Raw genomic sequence first — 13,545 nt, 5'->3', positions numbered from 1 at the left:
GCTCCCAGTTGACTCAATTTCAGGACGTATACAACTACCTGCTGATTTCTCTAATTTAGTAACGTCCAAAAATGAAATGATTGAAAAAGTATTTCCGAATATTCTAAAAAATTATAAAAATAATTAATAGCTAAGTGAAAGAGCGATTCTCGCACCAAAAAATATAGACGTCCACGAAATCAACAATATTGTTTTGACCAAGATTCGAGACCAGGCAGTCCTTTACAAGTCGGTCGACACAGTTTTAGAACCAAATGAAGCGGTTAATTATCCATCTGAATTTTTAAATTCCATAGATCTTTCAGGGTTTCCACCACACGTTCTACAACTAAAAATAGGCGTACCAATAATACTTTTAAGAAATATCAACCCACCAAAGCTTTGCATTGGCACGCGACTTGCCGTAAAAAAAAACAATGGAAAACCTAATAGAGGCCACAATCTTGACAGGGCCTTTTGAGGGTGAGGCTGTTTTTATGCCTCGCATTCCCATGATTCCAACGGATCTGCCTTTTCAATTTAAAAGATTGCAATTCCCAATTCGATTAGCATTTGCAATCACCATTAACAAAGCTCAAGGTCAATCATTAGAAAAATGGGGTATAGATCTTAATACTGATTGTTTTTCCCATGGACAATTGTACGTTGCATGTTCGAGGGTCGGTAAACCTGACAATCTATTTATATGCAGCGACAATTGGACAGCGAAGAATGTTGTATATTCGCAAGTTTTACGCAGTTAATTTGTATTGTATCTATCTATCTATCTATCTATATAAAAACGAGCTGTGTGTATGCATGTTTGTTTATTTGTAAAAAGAGCGTTTGCATATGACGTCATTATTAGTACATACGGCTTTGTATATGCACAGACAATGGGAAAGCCAAGAATGTTGTATATTCGCAATTTCTACGTAGTTTGAAACACATATATAAATCTGTCTATATTCACAGGTGGGACACAGGGACACAACTACAATGGCGCGTAACTAATATGGCGCCTAACGACTTACGCGTGCGAGGGGGCTTGGGGGGGGGCAAAGCGCCCCACCAACTAGGTGTTGGGGTGGCGCGAAGCGCCACCCCATCAGCTAGTATATATATATACATATATATATATATATATATATATATATATATATATATATATATATATATATATATATATATATATATATATATATATATATATACAAGCTGTTGTATATATACAAGCTGGCGCGAAGTGCCACCCCAACACCTAGTAGGTGGGGGCACTTCTTGCCCCCCAAGTCCCTTCGCGCGCGTAAATCGTTACGCGCCATATTAGTTACGCTCCATTGTAGTTGTGTCCCTGTGTCCCACCTGTGAATATGGATATATATATATATATATATATATATATATATATATATATATATATATATATATATATATATATATATATATATATATATATATATGTTTTTAACTACGTAAAACTTGCAAATATACAACATTCTTCGCTGTCCCATTGTCTGTGCATATAAATAGATGGTCAGGTTTACTGACTCTTGAACATGCAACATATAATTGTCCATGGGAAAAACCATCCTTATCCAGATCTATACCTCATGATTCTAATGACTGCCCTTGAGCTTTGTTGATGGTGATTGCTAATCGAACATTCCCTGTGTCGCCGTCGTCATTTATATATCCCCCTGTGCCCCCCGGCGTCCCCATTGTAGTTGTGTCCCTGTGTCCCAGTCATCATTTATATTCCCTGTGTATTCATTCGGTTTTATATTCCCAAGGGCAATCATTAGAATCATGAGGTATTGCTAAAACAACTAAAAGAAGGTAAAAACTAAAAAAAAACTCCAATTCAAAAACGAATGTATATACAGACCGGGACACTGGGACACAAATGACGACCAGGAAACCGGGACACAGGGAATACAAATGACGACCGGGACACTCAAAGAGAAATTACAGACTGGGACACTGGGACACAAATGACGACTGGGACACAGGGAAACAACTACAACGGGGAGGCGGGGGGGGGGCACTCGGGGATATATAAATGACGACGGTGACTCAGGGAATGGTGTCCCGGTGACCGTTTATGTGTGCATTAAATGTTTTTGATAATAATGGGGAATATGGAACAACCCACTGGTTATCTACTTCGATGGTGGTACCGTTATGCTTCTTTATTATTGCTGTTTTACCGCCATCTTCAGTAGATATTCTTCTATATTGTGGGTAACCATCATTGCCAGTAATTGTGTTGGATACTAAAAGTCGAGGATATTGCTTTGTGCACCTTCCTTTGGCCATGCATGGTGAATTTACTTCCAGTAGAAAAAAGTTTTTTTTATTTATTTTCTCATTGTTTCTTTTAATAGTATTAGAAAATCCTGCCCCCCCCCCTTCATGGTAAATTTTTCTTCCCTCATGATAAATTCCTCCATGGAAAGATCCTACAGCCTGGCCCTCTCCCCGGAACCATCCCCCCAACGCAAAAAGTCCCCCCAAAAACGTCTGTACACTTCCCAATAACCATTACTATATGCAAACAATGGTCAAAGTTTGTAACTTACAGACCCTCCACCGGGGACTGTGGGGGATTAAGTCGTCCTCAAATACATAGTTATTAGGTTTTTCGACTCTTTTGAACAAAATGGCTATCTCGAAATTTTGATTCGGTGACTTTGGAAAAAAAATTATTGTGGGAGGTTGTCTAGGTGCCTTCCAATTTTTAGGTCACTTAAAAAGGGCACTAGAACTCTTCATTTCAGTTAGAATGAGCCCTCTTGTGACAAATTAGAACCACTGGGTCGTTACCGTCACCCCTGGAAAAAAAAATAATACGCTTCCGAGATCTGTCTTCTGGCAAAAAATGGAAAATTCCGCATTTCTGTAGATAGGAGCTTGACACTTCTACAGTATGGTTCTCTGATACGCTGAATCTGATTGTTTGATTTTTATTTAGATTAATTTTTAGGGGATATTTTCCCCTATTTTCGATCAGATTCTATGACTGTAAGGGGACGTTTCCCCCTGTTTTCTAAAATAAGACAAATTTTCTCAGGCTCGTAACTGTTGATCGGTAAGACTAAACTTGATCAAACTTATATATTTAAAATCAATATAAAAAATATGATTCTTTTGATGTAACTATTGGTATCGAAATTCTGTTTTTTATAGTTTCGGTTACTATTGAGCCGGGTCGCTCCTCACTACAATTCGTTACGACGAACTGTTTGATTTTTCCTCGATAAGTGAGGTGATAAACTGGTTTTTGTATGATTATTTCTTTGGCTAATGCAATGGATTATTCCAGGGTGAAGGGCCATCAAATGGAGATCAGAGCTACCGCATTTTTCTTAAAAGTTACAAAACTTGGCTTAGAATAACCATTTCTACTGCTTCGTTTTGTTTCCCCATTATAAATCTTATCGCTGAAAAGATCTAAACTAAATAAAACAGTTCATGGTAACGAAATTGTAAGTAAGTAATGACTTGGCCCAATGGTAACCGAAACTCTAAAAGCTGGAATTGTGATAACAATAAATACGCTAAAAGAATTATCCTTATAGGCTGATTTTAAATATATAAGATTCGTTAAGTTTAATGTTGCTGATCAAAAGCTACGAGCCTCACATAATTTGCCTCATTTTCAAACAGCGAGAAAATGCCCTAAAAAGGTCAAGAAATCTTAATGGGATTCGCACCATCAGATTTAGCGGTCCAGAGAACCTAAATATAGAGATGTCAAGCTCCCGTGTAGAAAATACATTTTTATTAGTTGTTGGGTTTTTCAATTTTTTTTTTTTTTGTTAGTTTGTCTTTCCGTTTTCCGCCAGGAATGGTCGCATCGAACCAATATTTCTAAAAAATTAGGAAGAAACTCACTCAAATAGAATTAAAAGCTCAATATCCTTTTTAAGTGACTGAAAAGATTGGAGGGTAACTAGGCCCCCTGCTACCCGCTTTTTTGCCGAAAGTGATCCGGTCAAAATTTTGAGATAGCCATTTTTTCAACATAACTGAAAGTTCCAATAATAATAATATCTCTGGGGACGACGTGACCCCACACAGCCCTTTGGATAGTGATCTAAGTAATAAAACTTAACGATTTTTCACGTAAAGTATTTGTTATTGGGAAGTATACAGACATTTTTTGGATGGGAAGATTTTCGACGGGAAGAATTTTTTGTGGGAAGGAAAGTTTCCGGAGATGAAATTTCCTGGAAGGATTTTACATGGGTGAATTTGCTAAAATTATCATATGAGATCCTTATTATTTGTCGTACTTTTTTCTTTTGCAGCGCAGTTTTACATGTGGATATGTCCCTGGAGAAATTTTCCGCGGGATCTGAATTGTCTGAGGGACTTTTCCGTGGGGTAAAGAGAAGATTTCCCGTGGGAAAAATTTTCCATGGGGAATTTTCCGCGGGATAAACTTTCTATTGGGGGGATTTCCAGAAAAAAATTTCCACTGACAGGGGATTTTCGGTATGATATGAAAAACTATCAGAATGGGACTTTTCGTGCATAGTGGCTCAATGTTTGTTGAAATTTTGACTTTCCAAAATTTGACTTTTTATCTCCATTCTTAAAAACCCTAAAACACATGAGGCGTTTAATAAGAATAAGAAGCTTTTTAAAAGAACTAAAAAAATCAGTGTGAACAACCAGATATTAAGAAGGGGCAGCCCCTCTCATATACGGATAATTCTTAGTTCGTTATGAGTTTTAATTCTGCTCCTTGCTTTTAGTTGAAAGATACTTGATTTTTTTTATTTACAATCGACACTGAAAGCTAGTATCTAATACACGAATCAACCAATCTATTAATATTGTAAAATGTTTAATAAGTCCGGCTAAAGGCTTTTTACCCAATAAGACTTGACCCAAGTTCATTTGTTCCTAAAATGCAATTCGAAATACAATGACTATTACATTAAAAAAAAGAGAAAGAGAGAGAGAGAGAGAGAGAGAGAGAGAGAGAGAGAGAGAGAGAGAGAGAGAGAGAGAGAGAGAGAACACACAATAGAATATAGTAAGTCAGCAGTGAGGCATAAGGCTTTAAAACCGACAGATACGGGATATACTATTGGAGCTACTGACCCCTCAAGACGTTATTACACATATCTGGGTCTTACACAACACTATTCTACACCTGTATGCTATTGTATAGCATATCTGATTGTTGAGTGATGCTATTGTATACCTGTTTTTTACGTAACTAAATAGTAATCTTTGCTCAGATTCAATCGAACAGCAGTTTTTAAGTACAATTATATTTTTTTTAACATGCGAAAAAGATCAAGAAACCCCTCTATAACGATTTAGTCAAAACAACTCACTCCTAACCTATTCACTGCTCCTTCTCTAACCAGTGTAATTAGATTTTTTCCATAGTGAAAACAAAAATGATGATGGCACAAAAAACTACTGTCACTGAAAATCGTAAATCCTGCCGTACAATCATTGGCGTGGCAAGAATCCTAGTTCTTAGGGAGGGGGAAATATCACAAAGGTCTTTGTAGCTACTTTGTAAAACAAAGTACATACTTCAGATTTACCCAATGACACTTATATAGTACCCATGTATAATGAAATATATTGATCCTTGATGTAATAGGAGCTTAAGGCTAATGTTTTTCTTACTATAGAGCGTAATCGTCTCTTACAAGGTTACCGCCAACGCAGTGAATTACAAACAGGAAAAAGACTATGGCCTTTTGTTAGTTTAATTTAATTTAATAGTAAGAGACGAACGTCCGACAATCAGGAAGCTAAGTAAGTTAGGTTGCTAGTAATGCATAATACTTCAGTCACTTGGGGCTATAGTTTGTCCTTCAATGTAAACTTTTTATAAGTTAGTTCGTTCTTGACTGTGAAAGTTGGACCTGATTGTCTCTTGCTAGGTTGCTAGCTACCGCTGCAACCCGGATAAGCGATGTCATAAGAGGTGATGCCATAACATTTTTGTTTTTCTATTTACGTCATATATAGTTGTAATGAAACTTGTATAAAATCCTCAAAGAAAAACAGTAGAGCAACGAAATTCGTACTTGAGGCTATTCATAATAAGATTTTATTATTACAGAGATATGGGCTTGAACTAATCTGAACCACTCAGTATTCTTCAGCCAATCGGGAAATTCTACGAAAATTCTGATCCGTCTTAATTAGTGCTAATGAAATCTCGGTATAAGTAAAATCTTATTTTAAATGGGCTTATACTTTATGATTATCTTTCAGTTTGCCTTTAATATCGAAAAATTTATTATTTTATTTTTAATTTTCTAAATTATTTCTCATTCTTTCATAAAAGGTGTGGAATAAGAGTCTTAATAAAGTGTCTACAATATGAATAATAATAAGGTATCTTAATAAGAGGTGTAGCTCATTCCTTAAAAAAAAGAAAACGGGGACTTGGGAGACAATATAATAATTCAATATATAACAAACATATCTATTCTCTTTAAACAAGCAACTGTGTATTTTTCTTTTCTTGCTTTTAACTTGCTTTAACCAATGTATGATCAAAATCCTTAAAGTAAAGAATTATTTCTGTTTGTCATAAAATCTAAAACAGTTTAGTACAACGGCTCAGTTTGAGCAGACATTTTTTTATGTTAATTCATACTTGCCATTACATCTCAGCTTTAGTTTGAAGCTGGAAAATAAAGATACAAGTCAAAATTTGAGTGTCAAAGATGAATTCAATGAATGAAGAAGCCTCTGATCATGCGATCATTTTCGCAAAAGAAACCCATCAGTCCAATCTGTTAAAAACGAACTGTACTGAAGCTGAACTATCGAATAAAATAGTCTCATCAGCTGAAGAAACCACCAGACAAAAAGAAGAGGACGCGGAAAATCAGAAGAATGAAATATCTTTTCAAAATGATGAGAAACAATCTATAAGCAATAATCTAATGAGACACCTGACACTTCAAACTAGTAAACACCAGACGATCCACACCGAGGAAAAGCCATTCAAGTGTGATGTATGCAAGAAAAGTTTTAATCTGAAGGGTAATCTTGCCAAACACATGAGAATCCACACCGGGGAAAAGCCATTCAAGTGTGACATATGTAAGTACAGCTCTAATTGGAAGAGTGCTCTTGCCGTACACATGAGAACCCACACAGGTGAAAAGCCATTCAAGTGTGATGTATGCAAGCGCAGTTTTAAACAGAAGAGTACGCTTGCCATACACATGAGAATCCACACCGGGGAAAAGCAATTCAAGTGTGATGTATGCAAAAAAAGTTTTAATCTGAAGAGTAATCTTGCCAAACACATGAGAATCCACACCGGGGAAAAGCCATTCAAGTGTGACATATGTAAGTACAGCTCTAATTGGAAGAGTGCTCTTGCCGTACACATGAGAACCCACACAGGTGAAAAGCCATTCAAGTGTGATGTATGCAAGCGCAGTTTTAAACAGAAGAGTACGCTTGCCATACACATGAGAATCCACACCGAGGAAAAGCCATTCAAGTGTGATGTATGCAAGAAAAGTTTTAATCTGAAGGGTAATCTTGCCAAACACATGAGAATCCACACCGGGGAAAAGCCATTCAAGTGTGAAATATGTAAGTACAGCTCTAATTGGAAGAGTGCTCTTGCCGTACACATGAGAACCCACACAGGTGAAAAGCCATTCAAGTGTGATGTATGCAAGCGCAGTTTTAAACAGAAGAGTACGCTTGCCATACACATGAGAATCCACACCGGGGAAAAGCCATTCAGGTGTGATGTATGCAAGCACAGTTTTAATCAGAAGAGTGCACTTGCCATACACATGAGAACCCACACAGGTGAAAAGCCATTCAAGTGTGATGTATGCAAGCACAGTTTTAATCAGAAAAGTAATCTTACCATACATATGAGAATCCACACTGGGGAAAAGCCGTTCAAGTGTGATGTATGCAAGCAAACTTTTAATCAGAAGGGTCATCTTGCCAAACACATGAGAACACACACCGGGGAAAAGCCGTTCAACTCTGACATAGGTAAGCAGTTTTAATTGGGACAAGAATATTGCAATGCACATAAGAACCCACCTCGGTGAAAATTCATTCAAGTGTGATGCATGCAAGTGCAGTTTTAATCAAAAAGAAGAGGACGCGGAAAATCAGAAGAATGAAATATCTTTTCAAAATGATGAGAAACGATCTATAAGCAATAATCTTATGAGACACCTGACACTTCAAACTAGTAAACACCAGACGATCCACACCGAGGAAAAGCCATTCAAGTGCGATGTATGCAAGAAAAGTTTTAATCTGAAGGGTAATCTCTGCCAAACACATGAGAATCCACACCGGGGAAAAGCCATTCAAGTGTGACATATGTAAGTACAGCTCTAATTGGAAGAATGCTCTTGCCATACACATGAGAACCCACACCGGGGAAAAGCCATTCAAGTGTGATGTATGCAAGAAAACTTTTAATCAGAAGGGTAATCTTAACATACACATGAGAATCCACACCGGGGAAAGCCCATTCAAGTGTAGCATATGTAAGTACAGCTCTAATTGGAAGAGTGCTCTTGCCGTACACATGAGAACCCACACAGGTGAAAAGCCATTCAAGTGTGATGTATGCAAGCGCAGTTTTAAACAGAAGAGTACGCTTGCCATACACATGAGAATCCACACCGAGGAAAAGCCATTCAAGTGTGATGTATACAAGCACAGTTTTAATCAGAAGAGTGCACTTGCCATACACATGAGAACACACACCGGGGAAAAGTCATTCAAGTGTAACGTATGTAAGCACAGTGTCAATGTCAAGGGTAATCTTGCAATACACATGACAATCCACACCGGGGAAAGCCCATTCAAGTGTAGCATATGTAAGTACAGCTCTAATTGGAAGAGTGCTCTTGCCGTACACATGAGAACCCACACAGGTGAAAAGCCATTCAAGTGTGATGTATGCAAGCGCAGTTTTAAACAGAAGAGTACGCTTGCCATACACATGAGAATCCACACCGAGGAAAAGCCATTCAAGTGTGATGTATACAAGCACAGTTTTAATCAGAAGAGTGCACTTGCCATACACATGAGAACACACACCGGGGAAAAGTCATTCAAGTGTAACGTATGTAAGCACAGTGTCAATGTCAAGGGTAATCTTGCAATACACATGACAATCCACACCGGTGAAAAGCCATTCAAGTGTGATGTATGCAAGCAGAGTTTTAATCAGAAAAGTAATCTTACCATACATATGAGAATCCACACTGGGGAAAAGCCATTCAAGTGTGATGTATGCAAGCAAACTTTTAATCAGAAGGGTCATCTTGCCAAACACATGAGAACACACATCGGGGAAAAGCCATTCAACTCTGACATAGGTAAGCAGTTTTAATTGGGACAAGAATATTGCAATGCACATGAGAACCCACCTCGGTGAAAAGTCATTCAAGTGTGATGCATGCAAGCGCAGTTTTAATCAGAAGAGCAATCTTGCCATACACATGAGAACCCACTCTTGCCATACGCATGAGAACTCACACTGGGAATCCATTCAAGTGTGATGTATGTAAGCACAATTCTAACTAGAAGAATGCTCTTGCCATAGGCATGAGAACCCACACTTGTTAAAAGTCATTCAAGTGTGATGTATGCAAGCGCAGTTTTAATGTCAAGGTTCAATTTGTCATGTACATGAGATCCAAACAAATACAAAGTCGAAACAATAGGGAAAATCTTTTCAAGACAGTGGAAATCAATTCTGTGAATATTTCGGCCCTATGTCCAAGGGCCTTCTTCAGCAAAAGAGACAAAAATATGTATATATGAATAAACTTACATTAAAATGCAAATATTAATACTAATAATGTTAAAAACTTTTTAAAAACAGCCCTAGCATCTTTACTTCAACGAAGTTCAACCAGGACTCGTTGAAAGTACGTCCTTGTTCATTAAAATACCTTAAATTACATTAAATGCAATTTTTTTTAATATTTTTTTTAATTCTGAAAGGTTTTTAAATACATCAATTTCCTATCAAATGAGCTATTCAACACCTCTATGATTTTCCAGTGACGAGCTACCTGAGGTGAAAAACGGAAAAAAATGCCATAGATGCAGAATATCCTGGTTGCCACTTTTCTTGATTTTCAAACCAATATATTTTCCTTGTTATTCAAGACAAGGAACAGTTAGTTTCCTATATAGGAGTATTGGGCAAGGCGGGTCTAATGGTGTACTTTTTTTTGATCTGACTCTAGTTTTAGGTATTGTGGGACATTTGTGTTTTACTAAGGGGCGTGATCCTCTCTTACAAGGGTTCTACCTACCGTTGCAACCCGGACTGGGCTACTAGCTACCGCCGTAAACCGGATTTAATATAAAATTATAAACATGCTCTTTCCTGTTACAAACAGGAAAAGCCTTTGGCTTTTTCTTATTTGAAATAGTAAGAGGAAGAACTTCAGAGAGTGAGGTATTAAAATAAACCCTATATGTGCCATGGTTTGTTCTTCAATAGATTTCAGCTATCTCGACAGCCACGATACCGATTGGACTTACATAATCCCCATTTAGAGTTAACCAGCCCGATTCTTGTGTAATTTTTTAGTGTCTTAGCGAATTTATTGTCATGGCCTATTCATAAATCATTTTTCATATGTCTCTGATTAACAATGGTAAGCATACCCGCTTGTCACGTGGGTGACCGGGGTTCGATTCCTCCTTGGAGACAATTTATTAATATATTGACTTCAGGTCCCCGATGGTACTGTGGTAAGCAAACTCGCTTGTCACGTAGGAAACCAGGGTTAAATTCCCCGTTGGAAGAAATTGTTAATATATTGACTCTAAATATAACCATATAAGCCTATACTATTTTTATGTTGCCTGTGCAAGTTATAGTATTTTAGAGTTTGTTCTTTCTTATGATTTTCATAAAAAATTGATTCCTCTAATTATGTATTTCTTGTATTATTATCTTGTCTATTGGTTAACTTGTATAAATATTGTATTCACTTGTTACCAAACATGGTTATAAGCTACACGATTATAACATCCTTCATCAAGTTTTTACAGGAACATGTAGTTTTTTGTCAAGATTTATTCTATTTTTAAAAACCATTTTGTTTTTAATGACAAAATGTTCAAGATGTAGCGGTTTTCTTTAAAGTCAGCCATTATACAGCTTTCTATGATTTTCCAGTGCCCAGCTGCTTAGGAGAAAAAAACAGAAAGAAAAAAGATCCCATATATGCAGATTGTCGTGGTTGCATCCACTTTTTCTTGATTTTCAAGCCAATTAGTTTCATCGTTGTTCAGGCCAAGAGACGGTAAAATTTCTATAAAGGGGCATTGGAAAAGGCGGTACTAATAGTTTACTTCTTATTTGATCAGATTTTTCTTAGGAGTTATGGATTATTTTTGTTTTTACTGTGAAGCTCAATCCTCTCTTACTAGGTTACTAGCTACCGCTACAACCCGGATCTTTAAGATAAACTTCATTAATCATATATTTAATATATCCTATATGTTCGTTAGGAAGTAGTTAGGAAGGCTGGCTTTCATCAGATTTACCCGAGTTTGAATCCGACTTGCAAAGTAAATTTGTTTATACTATCTTATCTAAAGATAAGTGTGTGTTGCATCATTATCTATGTAACGATTCCTTATAATATTTCAATTAGTATGGACTACACTTCGCTCTATAATGTAACTATGGGACGTGATCGTCTCCTACTAGGTTGTTAGCTACCGCTGCAACCGGGGTTTAGGTTCATCCTACTTAACAAAATGAAGATAATATGAATGAGCCACAGAGTTCAGTTTCTTTAGACTTGAGTTCGCTCTTAACTATGAAACCTTCACTATGAATCTGTACTGAACAATAAGTTGCACGGAAAATCTGGTTTTATCTCAGATTTTAAAGAAAGATTAGGACGGCTAGGCCAGTTCTACGGGTGACGAATAACAGATTGTCAAAGATTCTACTTTTTGGCCATCTATCTGGGGTCAAATGAAAAGTAGGATTTAACAAAGGATTTAAAGAATATTGGAACTCTATTGAATGGAGAAAAAGACGAAACTTATGTATAACCAAAGAGTAACCAAAAGTTATTTTTAGTTGTAGTAAAAGTAGTAGTCAATCCAAAGAGAAAATAGAGACTATTGCTTGTAGTACCATGCTAAAAAGTCTGTTGAAATTCCATCGATCTATTTATGCGACGTATTTTCAAATTAGTAAATCAAATTACTGCTTATTCCAGGAAAGAAAAACAGGCCTATCTTTTTAAAACCAGGTTATCTAATTCAAAGCACCAAATCTAGACTGACAAGGAAATTCGTTTCTACTATTATTGCTACTATAAAGTCACTGCAAGACCAAGCCACCTGAGGCCAACACAGTTGCAAACGCTCCTCCTCCATCCCAACTTATTCAAGCTTCCTTCTTTCACCCTCCCTATAACTTCCTATTCTTCTTAAATCTTTCCTTACGACATCCGCCGACCCCATTTTGGCAACAACATGGTTTTCGTCTGGCTGACAATGACCATCTTTGGCAATATGTCATCCTTCATTCATGGAACATGTCCTAGCCATCTCATCTTTTCTCGCATTGTAGCCTTAGAAAGCTTGATTGAAACGTGTTTTTTGTCTAGCTTATAGTGTGAGATGCGGTCTGTCGCATACCATACAGTCAGTCTGACGATCCTTCCCTCCCCCTGGATAATTTTTTGCCGGCGCCCTTGGAATGACTATGCAAAATTCGTTTGATTTTTTTTCCGCCAGTTAAATCTGGTATATTACAAATAATTGATTTTCCAGTGGGAATATCATTTTTTTCCGAGTAACATTTTTTCAAAATGTTGTTTGTTGTCCTGTGTTGAAATTCATTGAGGCTTTTGGGAAGGGACTTGAGTTTTCTTTTTTTATTCTGCACTTAAAAGAAGAAATTCTCAATCTCAAGACTTTGCATAATTAAAGCCGAGAATGCACATTATGTTAGAAATCCTTAAAAACATAGGAGTTTCAAAATTCTGGAAAATAACAACTACCTTGAATCACTGAAAGGAGAGCAAAACTTAATTCAAGATTCAACAAAAATTTAACAGTTAACGGACGCAGCCTTAGACGAAGAACAGTACTGTGAAATATGTTGAAGCTTAACATTTAAATCTTTCGTTTGAAGCAACCATAGCGAAATTATAGAATAACAAAGCCTGAATTAATTCTGCTACAAATAGTACAGAGCCATCTTCAAACTTAACAATAAAAATGTAAAATCATATTGATGTATGATTTATAGAGGGATAAACTTTGGTTTTTTAATTAGCAACCACTGAAATCTTTTCGGTTTTCAGCAACACCATAGTGTTTTCAGTCACCATGTCCTTCATAAGATAGATTAGGGTTATATAATAATTGTATTAAATAGTTAACGTGGCTATGCCGCGCTTGATGGTTGACAGGTTACGAAGATGTGTTGTTTGGCCATTCATTTTGGATTAAACGACAAGCAGGTCGTCCCCAAATGAGAAGGGGAAGAAGTCGTAAGAAACCGTTTAAAAGAAACTGTTACTT

General features: G+C 36.8%; 2 protein-coding genes across 2 annotated transcripts; both read left to right on the top strand.

The window, feature by feature from the left end:
- The first annotated feature begins 6,697 nt into the window (after positions 1-6,697).
- Positions 6,698-8,022, top strand: LOC136026185 (zinc finger protein OZF-like). Its single transcript, XM_065702504.1, has one exon. The coding sequence runs from the start codon at positions 6,702-6,704 to the stop codon at positions 8,010-8,012; it is 1,311 nt and encodes a 436-aa protein (XP_065558576.1). The 5' UTR covers positions 6,698-6,701; the 3' UTR covers positions 8,013-8,022.
- A 265-nt stretch (positions 8,023-8,287) lies between these two features.
- LOC136026186 (zinc finger protein 182-like) lies at positions 8,288-11,080 on the top strand. Its single transcript, XM_065702505.1, has one exon. The coding sequence runs from the start codon at positions 8,297-8,299 to the stop codon at positions 9,359-9,361; it is 1,065 nt and encodes a 354-aa protein (XP_065558577.1). The 5' UTR covers positions 8,288-8,296; the 3' UTR covers positions 9,362-11,080.
- Positions 11,081-13,545: the final 2,465 nt, after the last annotated feature.

This window comes from Artemia franciscana, chromosome 4, assembly GCF_032884065.1.
Source record: "Artemia franciscana chromosome 4, ASM3288406v1, whole genome shotgun sequence".
Classification (NCBI taxonomy): Eukaryota; Metazoa; Arthropoda; class Branchiopoda; order Anostraca; family Artemiidae; genus Artemia; species Artemia franciscana.
This window is presented reverse-complemented; position numbering and strand designations above follow the sequence as displayed.